Genomic DNA, 20,842 nt, shown 5'->3' with positions numbered 1-20,842 from the left:
CTCAATACAAGATCAATTCTCAGATTTTCTTCATGTTTCAATTAGGTTTATACTGTAGTGAAGTTAATCAATTTGATAATTAATGTGCTTATTTGCATATGCAAATGAATGTTGAAATTGAGATATGTATATGTACATAAGATCTAAAAAAAAAAAAAAATCCCAAAAGAAGTGCATGATTTTATTTAGTATAGTTTTTACTTAAGAGAAAAAAATTAATGTTATCATTTAATAACAAAAAAGTTACACCTGTAAAGTTTCGGGTCACAAATGACCGTGAACAATAATACATCCAAATATGAATTTAAAATAAATCATCCAATATGTGCCCTGTTCTCTATTATCTGCTCAGCTCCTGGTCCCTCAACCTCCGGTGAGTGCTCGAAGATTGTAAAGACCCCCGCGGGACCCTTGACCGGCAGCAAGCGATCTATCCAAGACATGCGGGACAAATCTGATACCTACAAATCGCTGTTTACCTCTCACAGCTCTGCCAAACGCACCAAAGACCAGATCTCCAACTGGGTCACTCACACGCCCTACCACTTTTAAATGCATCCTACCCAGAAGAGTGCGCTCTCTAGTGGGCAGGCTTTGGATGAGCAGTAAATGACACCAAACTATCTAGTGGATTGATGCATTGCTTTCTGCTTATTTTTATTTTGCAGCCCATTTATAATTTGATCTTACTCTGATATCTTTTGTTGACAGTGTGCAAACTTATATTCCAGTTAGGGACGTCTTATCTATAAGAGAGCTTTCCATGCATGCTGAACAATAGTCCTGAAGTGTTTTATATTGCTCTACGGCTGTTATGAAACCTATGTTATTATTTTTTTATAATGTTTTTGATATTCTGACTTTTACTACTGATGCTCATCAGCAGTAAAAGTGCTTTGCAACAATATCTTGTTTCAATACATGTTTTGTTGTGAGCTTAATTCAGATTTAGGCATGAAGTGTTTCAGTAACTGAATTGCATTTAAAACAAAAAAAAAATGTAAATGCGTGTTTTTGTTACTTAGGAGCAATAATGCATTTTTATGAAGTACTGATGTTACTTTTGAAAGTTCACGAATAATGCACTATTTATTGTACTTTTAAATATGCATTATTTGTGAACAGAATAAAGGTTCAGTTTGGAAGAATTCATGACCTATTTCTGTACATTTGTATTAAAGGGGTTCATGTAATTCTTCATGTCTCCACAAGGTGGCAGTAGAGCTCTACAGTCAAGTGCTCCAGAGATTCATAATTAAATCTTTGGTAGTTATTTATTTTCTTTATCATTCATATTATCATTAATGTACTACAGTCAAGTTACAGAATAAAATCTAGACTCTGAATTATCAGCTGTGTTTCTTCATTTCTGTGTTTGTTACAGCAAATTGAATCTACAAAGATCCTGTATTACTCATTGTGTTTTAAGGAACTTAAATTGTTTAAGGAAGTAGTACATGTACACTGAAAAAAGGAAAGCAGCTCTATTGAAAATACTAAGCTAGTACAGTTGAATGCAACGTCATACATTTATGTTTGAGCAAATGTGTTTGTAGCTCGCTAGCAGCAGGTTGCAATGATCATTAGAGTTATGTGAACAAATCAACTTTGTTAGGTTAACTCAATTCTTTTGAGTTAACTAGTTAAGTACTACATTTTAATTTCACATCAAAAGAACTCATTTCTTTGTGCATTTTTTCAGTGTGCATATTTCATTATTTTATTTCCTCATAAGATTTAAGTTGCCTTATTATTTGTAATTTCAGGGTTTCCAGGGTCAGCCAGGGGAGTTTTAAAATAGTTGTGATTTGTATATATTGTTGACCATTTACCAGTTCAGTTTATAGCTTTTGAATAGGCTACAACGGGGCTAAAGTCTCCTTTGATATTCATTTCTCCCAAAACACTAAATTGCATCAAAATCAGGGCATCTGTGTATCTCAGCGAGTGTTGACGCTATCACACCTGGAGTCGCGAGTTCGATTCCAGGGTGTGCTGAGTGACTCCAGCCTGGTCTCCTAAGCAACCAAATTGGCCCGGTTGCTATGGAGGGTAGAGTCACATGGGGTAACCTCCTCGTGGTCGCTATAATGCGGTTCTCGCACCTAGCGTGAGCCTCCACACGCGCTCGGTCTACATGGAAACGCGCTCAACAAGCCACATGATAAGATACGAGGATTGACGGTCTTCGATGCGGAGGCAACTGAGATTCCTCCTCCGCCACCCGGATTGAGGCGAGTCGGATTTGTGGGCTCACATCGACTGATCCAATCATAATGGAGATTCGTTGGAAATCGTGCACCCACTTCTGAAGTGCGTGTTTAAAAAAAAAAAGCATCTTGCTGTTTCAACATTGTTTGCATTATGACAAATTTTGCCCTATAACTATTGCCCCTATAATGACATGATGTTACTATAACCCAGGGCCGTAGTGGGGTGAAACGTGGTAATGATTCTAGGGGACCGCATGTCCGAGGGGAACCCACAACAAATTTTAAACTTTATTTTTTTAATAGGAAAGGGGCCCTGACCTATATACAGTCAGAGGGCCCAGAATACCTTGCTACGGCCCTGCTATTATACCTTCTAGGGGCCTAATACCCCAAATGTGGGGCAAAAGGGTCCCTCACCACCTTTTTAAAAAAACTGAATTTTAGTAAAATCTAATCTTATGTTGCTCCATCAATATTAATAAAAATCTATTTTTTTACATTTTGCAACCAGGAAAAAAAAACATATTTTTCTAAAGCCCCGCTATCTTTCTTAGTGCAAGCTGCATACAATATTTTGAATCCTTATTTCCAATATAAGTGGAATTGTATTGGTCAAAGGTGTGGGAACCCAGATTGTCTTGTCTTGAATTTTAATTACAGTTTTGGAATTTTCTTTCATTAAAGCGTCATTGTGCAATAGCGTGTTGCTCCACAAAGCTGATGTGGTGATTAATCACTTTAATCGATCGGAATGCTGTTTCGCACCGCTGGAATGCTGCTCCCCCCGCTCAGGTGTTACAACATGCCACGCATGCGCACTGCCAGCCGTCCGCGTCCAGGTGCACTGAGTGATGCGCAGCGCCTGTGATCTGAGCATTCGCTGTTTCGCGGTGGGGACTGAACAGCTACCAAAGCAGATGTCGTTACTGGAGAGGATAGATTGGCGGGTAAGTTTTTCAATTCAGTCATTTATTTCTTTTTTTTTCTTTGTTGGTCTCTGCAGATACATTTGTGTGAAAAAAGCACTAGCCAATATAATAACACATACTACGTCACATCACCATTATATATATATATATATTTACAATTTCTCTATACACATTGGCCAATATCTGTGCAAAGATGGTTGGAAAACTTCCATTTACGTTTTATTCATTCTGCATTTTATGTTTACGTTTTACCATTGTTATATTTCCTAAAATGCTGTGAGAATTCCGTTAATTAATCGCTATTAGAGCACCAATAGACTTGTATTATTTATTTGTTTATGTATCATTATGATTATGCAGAAAGTCTAGAAACAGTACAACAACAATCCTATAATAGTAATAAACATATTATGAATTATAATAATAAAATAGTAATAAAATTAGCCTAATAACTGCGACGTTTCTCTATTGTCGGGTGTGGAAAGCGTAATTACCCGCCTGCTTTCTCTGTGTTATTATTATTATTAGTGAAGACAAAAATCAAATGTATAGAATTTCTAATTACATAGACGGTCTTGAATTTAGTAACTTTGTATTGCATTTATTTATTTAATATGTTTTGCATAAATTATTACGGCTTACAAATGAGTCACACACAAAACAAGCGGTTTTAGTCATTTAGTTAATAACTAATAAAATGTTCCTTTTAATTATAGCCTATTGTTGCTTTGGAAACGCCATCGAATTGTGCTATTAAGTAAATATGTAATTGTACACAGTGCTGTGCATGCATTACATCTAATTTGCTTTTCGCAATTAGGGCCTGCAGTATTGCTCTATGTCGGCCTTTATGGTCATGTAATGTCAACTTAACCTTTTTTAGGCGATTTATTTAGACATTTATTTTTTTACTCTGTGCATGTTTCATCATTTCGTTTATTTTATTTCAGACTATGATATTTGATATTATAACAGGTGAATTAAAACGTGGCAAATGAGAGTTAAAGCATGATTTAAAGCAATTCGTTAAACGTTGATCGATCGAATTCAGCACCGACTAAATGAAAAGAGCACGTGAACAGACAGACTGTTACTGTGTTTAAGACATTCGTGCATTTCTTTATGTCATCAGTGGATGTTTCTCTACGCAAAATGTCGCTCGCGTTTATAATAGTGGATGGAAAAGCGAATCCCACCCGCTTCTGTGGTCTAAAGAGAACACAGGCGTTTAAGCTCCATGTACTTACACACAGTTATGATACAACAAAAGCGGCATCCTTTATCGCAGTCAAGCGCGAGCTGAGACTGTAAATAACCGCAGGCGCTTTTGCCCCGGGATTACATTTAATTCACCTGCATTAAAGGAAATAACAGACAGGTGAGTCTGGCCCGAGGACGTTGGTTTATTTTCTATTTTCTACTTTTCTGTCTATCCATCTTCGTTTATTTTCGATAGATCTAGCTTTTATAAATGTTGCTTTATTTTATTATTCAAATTAATTATGATCTATTTTCAGTTTTTCTTGCTTTCTATGCAATACATTTGGCTTTATAAATTTCGCTTTACTTTATAATTCATTATATCATTGTTTTAACTATTAGCCTATTTTATTATTATTATTCTATACTTTTAATTTAAAAGAATTGAACTCTTGTGCGTCGATTTAAAAAAACAAGTCACTCGGAGGTTCTAGAGGACAAAACTGTCCGCTTCAGAAAAACTGGCATAATAATATAATTTATTAATATTATTTGCAAACTATCAATTAGTTAATTTTTAGTGCTTGATCATTACTACCAAACATTCATTCATTTTCAGGACTTTAAACCTTTATATGCCAATTTGTCCTATATAATGTTGTTTTTTATGAAGAAAAACAAATGTAATTATTTTCAATATACTAAATGATAAGGGGACCTGTTGTGTGTGTGTGTGGGGGGATCACAGACTGGGATATATCAATGATTGGCAACAACATTGTTTTTCATGCATTATTCTTTTTTGTGCAGTGTCAGATAAAAAAAAAAAAACAAATAAACAAAAATAACTCACACTCAGGACCTTAGGACAAAAATGTCCTCGTCAAAAAACTGCCATAAAATTATTATTATTTTCCACTTTCACTGACTTCAGTCCTGATCATAACTACCAAATATTAATTTATTTTCAGGATTTTAACCCTTTAAAATCCAGTTTGTTTACATAACGCCACTGTTGTTTTTACACACACACACACACACACACACACACACACACACACACACACACACACACACACACACACACACATCTATAATACAGCAAACAGAAAATAGGGGAAAAGTATGTATTTGCTCCATAGGTTAAACATGAGAGAAATGGTGCTATCTGTTGGAAAATATTTTAAAATACATTTTGAAGCCAGGGTTCAAGAATGAAAGCAAAATATCTTACAATTCATGATTTTATGCTTTAATGGCACTGGGATCAGATATTGCAGTTTTAATGGGTTTCAATAGGGACATTTTTGTCCTGAAGGTTCCGAGTGTAACTATTTTGTGTACACAGTGTATTATAGATGTATTTTAGGAACTGAGGTTGAAATATCAAAATTCGCCCAAAAAAACACACCTTTGGAAAAATATATGCGATTGGCAATAACACAGCCAAAATAATCGAAAAAAAAAAAAAAAATGTCCCGAAGGTCGCACAAGGGTGAAGCAAACAAGGGTTTTGTTGTTGTTTGTTTAAAAATCTTTTCCGACACAAAATCTGGAAACTTTTGATACAAAATCTTGTTTCCTAATACAAAAAAAAATTTAAAATTAAAAAATTACAGATTATATCATTAGCATAATCATTTTGGGTGAAAAGTTTCAGTGAAAAATTAACATGTATCTCAGATCTTTTGTGTGTGTGTGTGTGTGTGTGTGTGTGTGTGTGTGTGCGTGCGCGCGCCTGTTTTTAAGATTTACGCATTACAATTTGTTCACAACAATTCGTCAAACCGTATAGTGTATTTATAACAAAATAAAATGTATAAAACTTTAAATATGTAGGGTTTTTATTTTATTTTGTTCAATATTATTCCGTTCAATTTTTGGAATTCTGTTATAGCAATAAAGTAATTAAATATTATTTAATTATTTAATTATTTAATAATTTTATATATATATATATATATATAATTATTTAAGTGTAGTCACCAAGAATTCTTAAATATGAAATTTATTCTATCATAATTATTATTCCATTTGATGTAATAATAGGGTGATATCAGCTAAATTGGGCCACTTTTTGGTAAATCGTTTGGGACAATAATTCAATACCATATATGCATTTTCCATGTGTTTTTATGATTAACAATGACTGTTTTTGATCATTTTGTGTTGAAATTATATAACAAAATATTATTGTTTAGGCCCTATAATTCTTGAAACATCAGCTGTGCCAACTGTTTTTGCATAAGCAGTTTCAGGTAAAATGGGCCAGCTGTTCAGGTAAAATGGGCCAGTCAAACTGCAAAGGGAAATGGTAATTTATTATCAATTTTAATAAACAATAGCTTATAACATAACATTTAAACTGCATTAAACAAACATTTTTATGTGCCATTAAAAAAACATTTTGGGTGCAAACCCACATATTCAAATGTGCAATTAAAAAAGTAAAATTTGGAACAGTATAGATAAGTGAACTGATGTCAGTGGTGTGTGTGTGTGTGTGTGTGTGTGTGTGTGTGTGTGTGTGTGTGTGTGTGTGTGAGAGAGAGTGTACAACATATTTAGAACGGAATGTGCAAATTACAAAAGTTCATATTCAAAATTCATAACTGATGTGTGTGTGTGAAGAATTTTTTTTCAAACACAGTCTTTGCAAAGTCTTCTACTCAATTTTATATATTATTATTAATAATAACAGTTACATGTCCACATCATTATTCAATGTTTGGAGATTTTATAGCCAAGAGCAACTTTTTTGTGTGTGTAACTTTTCGTCCCATGTCTCGGTACCCTCTGAACAGACGGACAGCTCTGCGATTGGTCCGTTGTTCTGACTGTGACCAATCAGCTGCCGTTATTTATACATCTAGTCGCTCTTACCTCGACATCACAGTAGGTCTCCGCCCACTGCTGGCTCGGGCAAATATAGAAGTGAGACTTGTGCAGAGTTTGAGCCAGTGAAGGACTGAGCAACACTTCTGTCCGTCAGAGGGAGTCGAGTATCGGCACTTCTGAAACGGAGCGGGGCCCCTCGAATTAGTTCTGTTGAGAGTTGCAGGAGGTCGGTTCATTTTCTGTCCGTCTTCAAGACAGAGTTGATGTTTGACGTCTATGCATCACGTCTCGGATTAAATTCTCGTCTGGATAATTTTCCAAAACAAATAGAACATTCTAGACAACAAGAAACCACCTCAGCAGCTCCACGCGTCCACGAATTGCGCTTGTGAGAGGCAAAATGTTGTGGAAATTAGCAGATAACGTGAAATATGAAGATGACTGTGAGGTAAGAGGGAAACCCACTTAAAACACCTTTCATGTCCAAAACAATTGTTTTGATTGTGTCGTCATTTATCGAGTGCATATTGTTTAAAATATCAGTACTAGAAAATCAGAACTGACATGTGCAATTTCTGTTTCGAAAAACTATGCAAAACCAGTTCTGGGAAAGAGTTTCTTTCAAGCGTTTCTATTTATTATTATTATTATTATTATTATTATTATTATTATTATTTAATTAGATAACATTTTTAAATCCAGATTGCACTAGACTCTTCGTGATAACCAAGAAGCATTTCGTTTAAAAAATAAATATATATTTTTAAGATGTATAAAAGCTACTTAATTAGTTAATAATCACTAATTATATGTTGCTAAATAAAATAACTATATTAGTAAAATTATCATTATGATGATAGGCCTAATAATAAAAGTGCAAGGCATGATAACATTTAATTCGGGACTCATTTGCATTAATTGGCGTATTTAAAAATGATTCATTCCAATAAATCTTATTAGTCTTCCTTCGGCACGAGACTATTCCATTAAAGCAACACGAGTGATTGTTTTCGAGTATCAGTTTTCAATATGAATGAAAATGAGAGAAACTCTCATATCGACTCTGTGGACTCTATTTACCTGTATAGAAATGGGCCGTCGCGCACATTGTCATTCATTCTTTGTCTGTGGTGACAGTAACTATCGAAGTAACTTTGCCAGACAATAGGACGAGACACCGCCACATTAATGCACACTTTCTCTCAAGTGCCATTAAACCATTAAAGAGGAGCTTTTCTATTGAAATGGTGGTGCTTTATTTCAAAACATCTGCATTTCACGTGCATTAAAAAAGAGAAGAAATTACACTGTAAAAGTTGTTTTCAGGTAAGCTAAAATGTGGTAACTAGTTTGATTCAAATTCAAAATGTTATTTATATCTGAATGAACCAAATACACATTATGTTTAGGCCTCATTTTTGGAGAGTAACTATTAAGGTAACAATTTTATCATGTACAAAATTAGTGTTATTTATTACAAGGCCCTTGAGCCTGTATATAATGTTGCATGCTAAACGTTATGCAGGTTATATAGGCTAACGATATAGTTTAATATGCAAAGACTACAATTCAGTCTTTAATGTACATGGACAATCCCAGTTATTTCAGGAATTCCATTTTCAGGAATTTGTCAATTGTGATTGACAAATTGCCCATATCCGTGGCAATTGGCCAGGGATAAAAACGTTTGACTAAGAATATTATGCAAAACTAAACAAAAACGTTCTTGCATTAAAACTTGAAATGGAAGATTATGTTTTGTACTTTTTACCAAAGTCATGCTTTCCCTTTGAAGCACTTCAAATGTATGCATTTGCATGTATGTTATTGGCAGTCTGTATTTCGCTTTTATCCGAAGCGACTTTATAGTGCATTAAAAGGATGTAAAATTAAAATGTTTCAATAAACTAATTTAAACAGACTTTTTCGTATGGGTACATTTTGGGTCTTTTAATGTGATCTGCTCTCTATTTCAGCAGGAAAGGCATGATGTTAGCAGTAATGGGAACTCCCGGCTGCCACACATTCCCGCCGTGAGCCAGCACCTTTACAGCCCGCCACCGTCACTCTCACATACCGCCAGCTCAGACTTCCAACCACCGTACTTCCCTCCCCCATACCAACCCCTTCCATACGCTCAATCCAGCGACCCATATTCTCACCTGGGCGACCCGTTTAATATCAACTCAATACACCAATCTGCAGCATCTAACCAGCAGCAGTCATGGCCCGGACGGCAAGGACAAGAGGCCATTGGGTCCCATGGCCGCAGTGGACTCGGCAGCCCAATTCTGGGCTTGGAAGGGGGCTCGTCCGTGATGCGCCGGGATGGCTTCAGGAGACCAGAGCTACTCCCTCCGCATATCCACGGCATCGATTCTTTAAGTGATAACATTGTAATGCACGAGTTAGGCCACGGATTGGATGATGTTCAGGTGAGTTGATGTGATGTGTTTATAAGGTAATTGCATATTTATTTCTTTGGGAATAAGTGGATAGTAAAACATTTGAAATTTGATTCTTGCAGCACGAAGGTGATCAAAGCATCGCAATTCATGATCATACAGTCATCAAAAAAGGTTGGTTGCCTTTTTATTTTCTACCATTTGTTTGATTTCACAAAATATAATGTCTATATCTCTCAAAAGCTCACAAGATATTTTAAAGTCAATCATAAATAGTTATATGGGTCGATAAGAAATAAAAAATTATAATTATGCAGTGCACTTTTGGCAAATGCTCAAATGAATAGGTCAGTTTAGTTATAATATTTTCATTGACTTTATTTATCAAAAAGATTTTAGGTTTAAGATCATACCAGTGTATAAAAGGAAGTATATATCTTGGGTCTTGTAATTGCTCACCATATCTTTAAAGTTTTTTAACCGCCTTTTTTTGCTTTCACTAGTTGTTCACATGTTTTCAACTAATAAATGGTGCATTCATAATAATAAAAAAAATAATTATAGAAATGTTGTTTAAAATAGATTTAGATGGAGTTTTGTATGTCACACCACAGGTCAACTACTGTGCCTCACTATATTTTTGTGAAGTGCATTTTGATTCTTTAAGGTGACTCATAAAAAGTTAAAAATCATTCGACAGCATTTGTGGCATAATGTTGATTACTTCAAAATTTTGATTTGTCCCTCCTTTTGTTTAAAAAAAGCACAAATCTGGGTTGCATTGAGGCACTTACAATGGAAGTGAATGGGGCCAATCCATAAACGTTTTCCAAGTATAGCCACAAGATGTAAAAAATGTGCATGTTTACATGATTTATTGTGTGGAGTTATATCCAATTTTAAAACCTCGTTGCAATGCCGCAACCCTGTAATCCTGGTGAACAACTATTTAAACAACTTTACAGCTCAAATAACGCACAAGTTTGAACAGAAGGATACATTTAAATGCTATTATAAATTATAAGCTTCACATTTCTGACTTCAAACCCTCCAAAAATTGGCCCCATTCACTTCCACTGTAAGTGCCTCAACTGTATGTAACCTTGATTTTTGCTTTTTTTTAAAGAAAAGGAGCGACGATTTGAAATGAATGTTTGTGGTAATCAATATTATGCCACAAATGCTGTCGATTGAGCTCAACTTGTATTGAACCCAGAATATTTCCTCAAATTTATTCAATGCACTTATTGCAAATACTCAAGTATAGGTAGTTTAAATTATATGCATATGCATGGTTTTATCATTTGTCTGACCCTGACCCAGGTCTGATTCTTAAAACAGGTTAAGGAGTAAAAACAGGCACCTTTATCGTCAGAGGAATCTTATATGGAAATGCTAAGTCAGGCTTCAAATTTGGCTCTGTTTTTCCCCCAAAAAAACGGTTTAGAAAGGTGGAGTTGAAGTCGTACTGGTTCATACATACATCACTAATCCTTTAGGTCATGTGGTCCATTTAACTAATCTGGCATTGATACACCAAGCATTATGCCAATCTTTCAACATGAATTGAAAGCCAAAGGGAGGAATTCTCTTCAAAATGGCAGACTGTCCAAAGTTGAGGAAGTTGAGCAATCTTTAAAATGGTGTGTTTGCTCAGAGAAACGAAGCCTAGGATTGCTTTTTTTAACGCGTTGACCTTCTGAAACCACACTGAGCATTGATGTTGCACCGTTCTTCCCCAATGCACACATAGAGAGGAAGACGAAGAAACAAAAATCAACTGTCTTTGGGGTGTGGCGGCATTTAATCATGCATGGGTACTTTGTTCAGTCATATGTTGTGACATGAAATCTTCTTGAATAAGCTAAACCAGAGACAAGTTTTGTAAGCCTGTTTGTTTTGCGAACCCACTAGTTGCTGATGTGAATTTTGTATACTAGTGTTCTCAACTGGTTTTGCTTTCACATTGGACATCAAAGTGGCGATCCAACACATTATCAAAGTTATCACCCGATAGTAAACATATATGTTCTTAAATTTGCAACCAAAATGGCAATGTTCATTAGTAACGAACAATTCAGTTTTGTTCATGGTTTTCCAGGATGAGGGCATGCCAATTAAACTGTACACGTTGGGATCTGACTAATTTGGCTTCCTTCTACCATGTTACAGATACATTTGCATCAAAATACCATCAAATTGGATGCACACCTTTGATGTCAACAACAAAAGTTATGGGAAGTGTCTGCATCTATTTATTTAGCAACATTACCTATGCATAATTATATGGTCATTTGCATTTTATTATTTGCAATTAGCATTGTTTTTTCTCTAGCAGACCAACGGTCGTGACCCTCCAGTCAAGAAATACTGGTGTATACCAAAAGCATTTGAACTTAACTTAATGAGTTCTAGTTTTGTAGGTCTTTGTAATGCCCTTCAAAAAGAAACAAACTCATGAATATGTGTTAAGCATGCCTGTAAATCAGTGACATGGTAAAAAAATGAGAAGAATGTTAAAATACCAAGCTAAGGTGTGTCTTAAGTATATGCACACTGTCGCAAAGTCCAGTGCAAAATCAATCGAATGCAAAATGATTCGCAGCTTAGTTTTCCTAGGCCAAAAAAATACGTTTCAGACGATATATGTTTTTAAGGGCGCTTGGGGAGCTTTTCCATTTCTTGAAGTATAATTAGATGTGTTCCTGTGTTGTTGCATCTACAGTATGTTTTGCACACAAGCTGATTGACAGATTCTGCCGTGCTTTTTAGTCAGTTAGTAATTTTCATGTTCTTTTGAGTCACCAGTGTGCCTTGCTGAATTAATGTTTATGTCAATATTTTAGTATCCATGATTATAGCTTGGATGACTGCGCTGCAGTGTGGTGTCCCATTTTGGTTTTTATCATAATGCATATCACATGTTTGGCTCCCATTTAGTCCATAAATCTTTTTTTAAGCATCTCCAATTAATGCCATCTCAACTCCTTGCAAAGTGATAGATAGAATTCGCTCTTTTTTTAAAACAAACCAGGAATACCGATCAAATCTGTTGACCATCAAACTATGCCTCTCATTTACAGGTCCGGTGTCCCTGCCGAAGGGAAATGCGTTTGGAATTCCCTTCCAGAAGGAGTCTCTGCTGGGAATGGTGTCGAACCCAACAGAGGTGTTCTGTTCAGTACCGGGTCGTCTTTCTCTTCTGAGTTCAACCTCAAAGTACAAAGTGACGGTAGCAGAAGTCCAGAGACGCTTGTCTCCACCGGAGTGTTTAAACGCCTCCCTGCTCGGTGGGGTATTACGCAGGTGAGCAGCTATCGTACATACTGTACATGCACACTTAGACTTAGAAACACAGCTTATATTCAGGTGTAAAAAAAAGTTCGATTTTGGAGGGAATTGTTACCTGGACCTACCCTAACCTGGACATGTTTATATGAGATTAACCCATATGCATTTGGCAGTCATTGTGTTTATCTGAATCTATGCAAGATTTGTCTTGGTACCATCAAGCCCTGTTTTTGTATGATGATGAACGGTTGACTTTATGCACCATATGCCAGCATGAGATTTTTTGGAAGCTATAAAATTGGGGTGGGGGGATTTGTGATGGTGTCATCAAACACCCAAGCTAATCTCAGTCCCCTTTTTACTGGGAATATATTTTTCAGTTCACAAGTGCTGGGCACAAACACGCAGACATTTGTTAAGTAGGTCATAAAGCAAGCATCTAGTCATGCATACAACAATTGCGGAAACAGCAAGTGGGCATTTTGTCTGCGTGTGTATGCATGTTTGTTTTGTTGCATTTTAAACGCTTGAGCTGTGACATCATTGTGCTTCATGCTTCTGTGTTTTTGGTGAGTATTTATCCAAGAACTATTTACATATTGGCTTCAAAGGCATATAACACTAACAAAAGAAATACAATCCATGAGTTTAACCTACAATATTTACCCTTTTGCTAAGCTCCGCCCACCTTAGTTACTGCTGCTCACTCATACAAGCATTACAGAATTCCCATAGGAATGAAATGGATATTTGAATTAATTAATTTAATAAATTTTGATTATGACGTAAAAATGCTTTGATATGATTCTTACGTGGAATGGAATAACTTGTGACATTGCAAAAGCATTTTATCTGCCTTTTTATTTAATTATGAACTTATGGAGAAACTGATTTAAAATGCATCAGATCACAACATCAGTCATGAATTTCATTGATCTTACATAACATTCATTTTATGATAAAGAGCTAAGTCGAAGAACGGAGGACGATCACTGAGGGAAAAACTGGATAAAATTGGACTAAACTTGCCAGCGGGTCGTAGAAAGGCTGCTAACGTCACGTTACTAACAGCCCTGGTTGAAGGTAAGCACTTTTAAGTCAGTCGATTTTTACCCATGTTACATCACTGTTTCTGTAAATCCAGCCACATGTTTTAGCATGCTAAAATGCTAAATGCTAACAACACAAGCTTATTTGAATCAGCGTAACTTGTGTCCAATGTCAATTTGCTGCATACAAATAAACATGATGACATAACAATCCAGTCTAAACCAATTTCCATACTTTTTATCTAATTTAATCCATTCTCAGTGTGATAAATTACCAAATATTTTGGATTGATGTTTTGAGGTTTGAATGCAGCTAACCTGTTACATACTGGCTTTTGTTACCAGAAAATGTCAATGGAAACATGGCATTTCAATTCCAGTGGAACTTCCATAGAGGAACTATTGATAATGCTAAACAAAGCCAAGTACAGACTTAGCGATTGCATGACCATTGTATACACAGGGTCATTCCTATGTTCCCAAGGTCTTATGTTCCCCAAATGTATAGGGTCCTATGTTCCCCAGATTGATAGGGTCCTATAGGATCCTAATTCCCAGGGTCCTATGTACCCAGGGTCCTATGTTCCCCAGATATAATAGGGTTAGGGTTAGATTAGGGTTAATATTTTACATTTTAACACACGTTCTCCAAAAATGGGGCATGTTGTTGTCACACTTCAGTATGTCTTTATTATTTACTATAATAGTACAATTTGAAAAGATATATATATATATATATAAGATAATAGTTCACTGTTGCCAACATCCAACTGCTATTACAAAACTATGCAATTTTAATGGGAAGGGATTCAGAGTTAGCAGAAAATTGTTAACTAGTTGTTTGAAACCATCAAAGAGTTCAAAACCACTACTAGAGAAAACCAGCAATTGCGCAATTAGATTTTTGCCAACAAACCTTATGGATATTTATTGAGATACAGCCCTTGTGACTACTTTTTTTTTACTAGTTCCAGTCTCCTCTACTGTAGATATTTACAACAAGTGTTCATGTAAGCAATCTGTACATTTCTTGATATTTCGCATGAGTATGGTTAAGTCGGTTGAGTCACTGAGGCGTTACCGCAGAGATCACGGGTGAAGTAGCACCAGAAGCCATGTAGAATATTTTTAGCGGTCTCCCTTAATGTCACTATTCTCACCATTAATGTGCTCATGGGTTGGAAGCAGGGACATGACTAGAAGGCTGTGTTATTTACAGACCTTCAAAGCTGAATTAGAGCTTGTTATCACATGCTAGCCAAGAGGATAGGCCGACCTTAAAGACGAGGACTGTGAATAATGTGCTAGTCTATCAGTAAGAGCCTGTTGGGCCTCAACGAACGTTAGATGCCTTCAGCAACATAGGCTCATTAAGGACATGCAGTGTGACCATCCTTCTCCGCAAGAGAGAATCTATTCATCTCAGTGGCCCTTTGATTAGAGTGGAAATGATTGTCTTTGTGATGCTTCTTTGAGTCAGTTCCAAACTGATGGAGTCGACGTTGACTCATGTTGGTGGCTCAGTCATATGGTATGCAAGTTATCTGATTCACATCTGATTCTGTCTGCAGGTGAGGCCGTACACCTGGCGAGAGATTTTGGGTATGTCTGTGAGACAGAGTTTCCTGCAAAAGCCATTGCGGAATACCTCGGTCGACCACACGTGGAACGCAATGAGATCAACTCTCGTAAAACCATGCTCTTGGCAGCCAAGTGAGTAACCATCCATTTCTTCCTCCCATTTCATATAAAACCAGATGCTTGAAAAATGTGAAAGTGTACACACTAGGGTTTGCGCTACAAATCCTTTCATGCCAATGAGGGGATTGTTCTGCGAAAGGACATATAGGGAAAATGCAAGGGTGTGCAAAAGACACTATAGCTTCTTTTCTATCATTGGGCCAAATGGTTCGTGTTGAGAAACCGTGACATTCTTTACCAATCAGGGCTCTGTAACAAAGGTAAAAATGGGAAAGGAGGAGGCAGGAACCGGCTGAACGGTTAAAATAATACATAATGAAACAAAAAGCCACACAACACAAACGCACACATGGCAGTTGCGTATGGCTCTCTCGACCTGCCGCATCCTGCTGCACTTATCCCTCTCCTTGGCTGATTAGCCTGATTGGGGGCCGGGCGTGCATAGTCATGGCCCTCCTCCTTGTCACAGGCTCATTGGCAAGGTAAGATACTTCAGGCACCATTAGGGGTTTCCTCAGATGCCACACAGGTGTAACCCCTTTGGAGATCCACCAGACACCCTTTAAAGGAGCCTCAAACATCCTATTTATGTACTCAAGAAAACATATATTTCACAGTCCTTCAAGTTCTTGCAGGAACTAAAAGTACGTTTCTCAGGGAAAGGGTGGATCTCCAGAGGGTTCCACAGTTGGGGTAGCTGAGGAACCTTAAATGGTGGCCAAACTCTATGGTTTGGTGTCCCTAAGAAGTCATCCGTCTGGAGAAAAGTCCTCTAGTATCTCTGTGATAATTCCTCCATGTGATAAAACAAAACTAGCTTTTGAAATCTGCAAGTGAGTTAATTCTCTTATGCTTTAGCCTGTAACTGGCCATCTAATCTTTCAGGCAAATCTGTAAGGAGTTTACGGACTTGCTGACTCAGGATCGATCACCATTGGGAAACACTCAGCCGGCTCCCATTATCGAACCAGGGATCCAGAGCTGTCTGACTCACTTCAGTCTCATCACCCACGGCTTTGGCTCTCCAGCCATCTGTGCGGCCATGACTTCGCTGCAGAACTACCTCAACGAGGCGCTGAAACAGGTGGACAAAATGTACGTGAGTTCGACTGGAGATTCCTCACAGACGTCTTCTGATGGCATCAACAAAGTAGACAAAATGGACAAACACAGAAAGTGAGACTTGTTGAGCTAAGGATTGGACGATTCAAAGTTTCGAATACTAAAAACATTTTTGTTACGGACTTATTTACCAGATCCGATTCCTTATTATCGTACTGGTCTAGTCTGTTTCCGTTTTGCTTTTTGAACATCAAGGTTAAGCTTAAACTTGATGCCCTCTTTCCACGTCTTTCAGCACTTTCTCCTCCACAAAGACACATACACATTTCAATATTTAGCCTTCATGTGAGGCTTACGGCAAAGTTCTTTATCAAGCAATTCCTGTGGCGCCGCTGCATGAGCAATGCTTTAGATGAGCATCAGGAAGTTGTCTCTCTGAGGGGAAGCGCACAGAGGAAGTTGTTGAGTTTCCCAAAGACACCATTTCAAGAATTTGTGTGGATTTAACAATGTTTTTACCCGCTAACAATCTGGGAGGAGGAAATCTCATTCTTCAGTGTCCTCCTCCTTGGTGCTGACCTCCTATCGGACTTACCAGGGATGTGATTATGTTTGAGACATTATAAGTTGTTCCACGCTTGACTTCATTAGACTCAAGTTGTTGGCATGAGTGCGTGTTTTGTGTGCATGGATGTATGATTACCATTTGAAATGACCCTAAACCCATTTGGATCAAGTAGATCAGTGAAGCATCCAGGATTTTTGCTAAATGAGAAATGCTGTTTCAAGACAAAGGACATTTAGTTGAACGTTTCCTTCAAGTTTGGCCTAAAATCTTCCCAAACGAGACAAATTAAAGAATGCTGTTACAGTGATTAAGATAACATGGTCATATAAAATACCACGTGGTCGGGTGTGTGCTTGTGTATTTGTTTATGAGAGTACAACCCTGTTTGCGTGTCTTGTCTTTCCATGCCTTTAAGTCAGACTAGAAGTTAAATATTCCAATTGCCTTTCCCCAACTGTAAATATTTTCTAATTTATGTTGTAATTTAATGGGATTTGTAAATATTGGTAAAACTATGGTGTTTGGTTTAACTTTTAAAAAGACGTGTTAAGCTTTTATAAAGGGTTTCGTTTTTTTTATCACTTAGTGGTTAGGCTGTGGGAATGATATTCTTTATAGATATGTGTAATATTGGTTTAAAGCTGCAGGAGAAGAAATAAATAAAAACCAAACTCTCTTTATTGCATCAGCCAAGACTCCCCATTGATGACGTTTATGAGTTGTGCACTTCACTACATGCATACCCTGCCAATGAGGCATGTCAAACATGGCCAATTCATGTGTACAAAGATTGTTTTTTTTCAATAATAAATGGCAGCAGTGCTCACACGAAGTCTTGGTCATCATTACGCTTAATATCAGATGGGTTAAAATTAGAATTAGTCTTTTATCTGTAAAGTTAGAATATACACTACTAGTCCAATGTTTGGACACAGTTGACTGAATGTTTTCTCATGATCCTTGAAACCATTATTTTAGTTTACTTTAAATTAGTTTTGGAGATAAATATAAATTGTGCCTATGTAATGTCTTCACAAAGCTAAAAAAACCCCAAGCCAACTAGAGCCTATTCAATAATTCTTCCATTTGCATGATTTCATAAGAGTTATATGACTTCATTATTATGTTTTTTTTATAAAAGGTGAAGAGTATTAATAATTAACAATCAGTATGTGTATCCAAACATTAGACTTGTATTGCACATCCTACATCGTATTAAACTCAAGATTCGTCTGGCCGATACGTCTTCACCAGTAAACAGATTCACTGTATCGCATCTCCTTATCTAAACCATCTTCCCTCGTTCTCACAGCAAACACATTCATCTCCAGTGTTTGAGACAAAATCGCAGGTGTTAGCGTGTATATTGAGTGACTGACTCATGCAACTGAACTGACAGTAAAGCAAGTATGAGCGTCTCCCTCAGAACCTGTTGAACCAGATGTGTCACTTCGCAGCGCGTGCACAGTTGACTATAACTGCCTCCACTTACGCTTGTTCTTTACTGCATGGAACTGTAAGTTGAGCCACACCAACTTTGACGAGCTCGCTTTGATGGTTGAATGTAGTTGATTGTGGCAGAACTTCCTCTTGTATCTTAAAGGTGTTGATCGGTGTGAAACACAGGCGCAAATAGACACACCCACACAAACAGTCTTTGAACAGTCCCGTGATGATGAGAATACACAGAACGTCCATAAAACATTTGTCACAGAACTGTATCTCTTGAAGGACTTGCATCTTGAAGATGTTTGTTGACATTGGCTGCAACCCAACTCTGAAAAAGGCAACACAACTTAAGCTAACTTAATTAAAAACATGCAGAGGTAAAAAGCATGGACAATTATTACTGTCAGCCAGGCTAATGGATTACCAAGAGAAATGGGAATTGATTACAGCTCTTTAAGAATCTATATTTTCACATTTTCCAATAAAAATGCGAGTGGAGCTTAAATGGTAAATGGTCTGCACTTATATAGCTTCTTTTTAACCTTAACGGTATTCAAAGCACTTTACACTGTGACACATTCACCCATTCATACACCAATGGCGGCAGAGCTGCCATGCAAGGTGCTAGCCTGCCATTGGGAGCAACTTGGGGTTCAGTGTCTTGCCCTAGGACACTTCGGCATCTGGAGTCATGTGGGCCGGGATTTGAACCACCAATTTTGCAATTAGTGGCCGACCCGTTCTACCAACTGAGCCAGAGCCGCCAAGCTTAGCTTACCTGTGCAAAAACTCACCTCCACGAACAATGCTAGGTTGTTGTGAGAGGTTGTTAGGCCATTGATGTGTGGTTGCTAAGGCGTCCCAAGTTGCTAAGTAGTTTCTAGGGTGTTCTGGGTGCTTTCGTACCGGTCCAAGGCTAAAGAACCCACTTCTAAGTCTCTAAATATGGTTTGGGTCTCTCTTTGATTGTAAGTCTATGAGATTTTTTTCACCAGGCGAAAACTGTAAGTGAAAACGAGTCCTTTAAAGGAAAGGGTGGGAATTATTTTTTTTTAAATAGTTTTGCGTTCCCCTCGCAATTATTTTGGATTCCCTCATAATAGCTTTATCCATTCCTTTTACTACAGTAACCATAGTTTAACCTTGATATTTGTGGTAAAAACGAAGTAGTAATACAGGAAAACCAAAACTATAGTAATAAAAATCATAATCAATATAACAAAAAGCTTACTTTATGCAAAGGCATTTATAAATGTTTTTGTATGTATGGAAAACATGGGTTTAAAAACAAATAAACATGGTGTTACTACAGTTAAACTGTAGTAACCATGTTTTTTGCCATAATGTTTATGATTTTCTTTACCATATTTATTTAGTTATTTATTTGTATGATTACTATTGTTTTACTACGAATATCATGGTTAAAAGAGACCTATTATGCCCCTTTTTACAAGATGTAATATAAGTCTCAGGTGTCCCCAGAATATGTCTGTGAAGTTTCAACTCAAAATACCCCACGGATCATTTATTAGACCATGTTATAAATGCCTCTTTTGGGTGGAATCAAAAACACGCTGATTTCGTGTGTGTCTCTTTAAATGCAAATGAGCTGCTGCTGCTCTCCGCCCCTTTTTATGATGAGGCCTGTGCCTTTACAGATGCGTGCTTCGGATACTACAGCAACAACAAATCAGAACCAATATCACTGACAACGTAAATACCAGAGTTCAGGCATATATGTACGAATATATATATCAGGGATGGATTTTACATCTTCAGGATATAAAGCTGGAACACGAACAGTTGGTCTGATCCATGCTTGAGAATCAAATTTTTCTGCTTTATATTGACACTCATTCACAAAGAAGTCCGGTGTAAAATGAGTTGTACAAACACACATTTTTGTATGTTTTGGGGCACATTTCTTTCAAAAACAAAACGTGTCCACTCGTCTTCAGTGGCTCTGATGCCGGAAGTACATGAAGACTCTTATGTACACTTTTACAGCAACAACAGAACACTTATGAGACGTTATTCTTCTCACTGTATCTGCTCCAACGCGGAAAAAAATGGCGGCCTGTGTGTAGATCACTCAGGGGAGGAGCTATGATAATAGGGTGGAGTCTGTCACCAGTCA

At 37.0% G+C, this 20,842-nt stretch overlaps 2 protein-coding genes across 5 annotated transcripts in view; both read left to right on the top strand.

The window, feature by feature from the left end:
* rtf2 (replication termination factor 2) overlaps positions 1–1,340 on the top strand; it is a 34,514-nt gene extending 33,174 nt beyond the window's left edge. Inside the window, exon 9 of the mRNA XM_052130977.1 lies at positions 353–1,340. Coding sequence (XP_051986937.1) covers positions 353–552 — 200 coding nt within the window. The 3' untranslated portion in view covers positions 553–1,340. The remainder of the gene's footprint in view (positions 1–352) is intronic.
* Positions 1,341–3,098: 1,758 nt separating this feature from the next.
* Positions 3,099–17,944, top strand: tfap2c (transcription factor AP-2 gamma (activating enhancer binding protein 2 gamma)). 4 transcript variants are annotated; one of them, XM_052130981.1, is made up of 7 exons: positions 3,099–3,160; positions 9,157–9,615; positions 9,708–9,759; positions 12,669–12,891; positions 13,841–13,959; positions 15,497–15,638; positions 16,512–17,944. In XM_052130981.1, exons 1-7 carry the CDS (start codon positions 3,131–3,133, stop codon positions 16,804–16,806), a joined length of 1,320 nt encoding a protein of 439 aa, XP_051986941.1. In that variant the 5' UTR covers positions 3,099–3,130; the 3' UTR covers positions 16,807–17,944. The 4 variants fall into 4 exon arrangements, with proteins under 4 accessions (XP_051986941.1, XP_051986943.1, XP_051986940.1 ...); XM_052130983.1 differs by having other exon boundaries at positions 3,106–3,160; positions 9,160–9,615; XM_052130980.1 differs by lacking the exon at positions 3,099–3,160 and adding an exon at positions 7,284–7,628 and having other exon boundaries at positions 9,160–9,615.
* The last annotated feature ends 2,898 nt before the right edge of the window (positions 17,945–20,842 follow it).

This window comes from Xyrauchen texanus, chromosome 7 (genome assembly GCF_025860055.1).
Source record: "Xyrauchen texanus isolate HMW12.3.18 chromosome 7, RBS_HiC_50CHRs, whole genome shotgun sequence".
Classification (NCBI taxonomy): domain Eukaryota; kingdom Metazoa; phylum Chordata; class Actinopteri; order Cypriniformes; family Catostomidae; genus Xyrauchen; species Xyrauchen texanus.
Note: the sequence above shows the minus strand (reverse complement) of the source record. Positions and strands in the feature narration are given on the sequence as shown.

Excerpts from the sequence above, each read along its gene's own strand:
- tfap2c (XM_052130979.1), top strand. The coding sequence starts at position 7,581 with ATGTTGTGGAAATTAGCAGATAACGTGAAATATGAAGATGACTGTGAG. Across the intron at positions 12,892-13,840 it reads CTCGGTGGGGTATTACGCAG|AGCTAAGTCGAAGAACGGAG; the intron begins GTGAGCAGCTAT and ends TTTATGATAAAG. Across the intron at positions 13,960-15,496 it reads ACTAACAGCCCTGGTTGAAG|GTGAGGCCGTACACCTGGCG; the intron begins GTAAGCACTTTT and ends TTCTGTCTGCAG.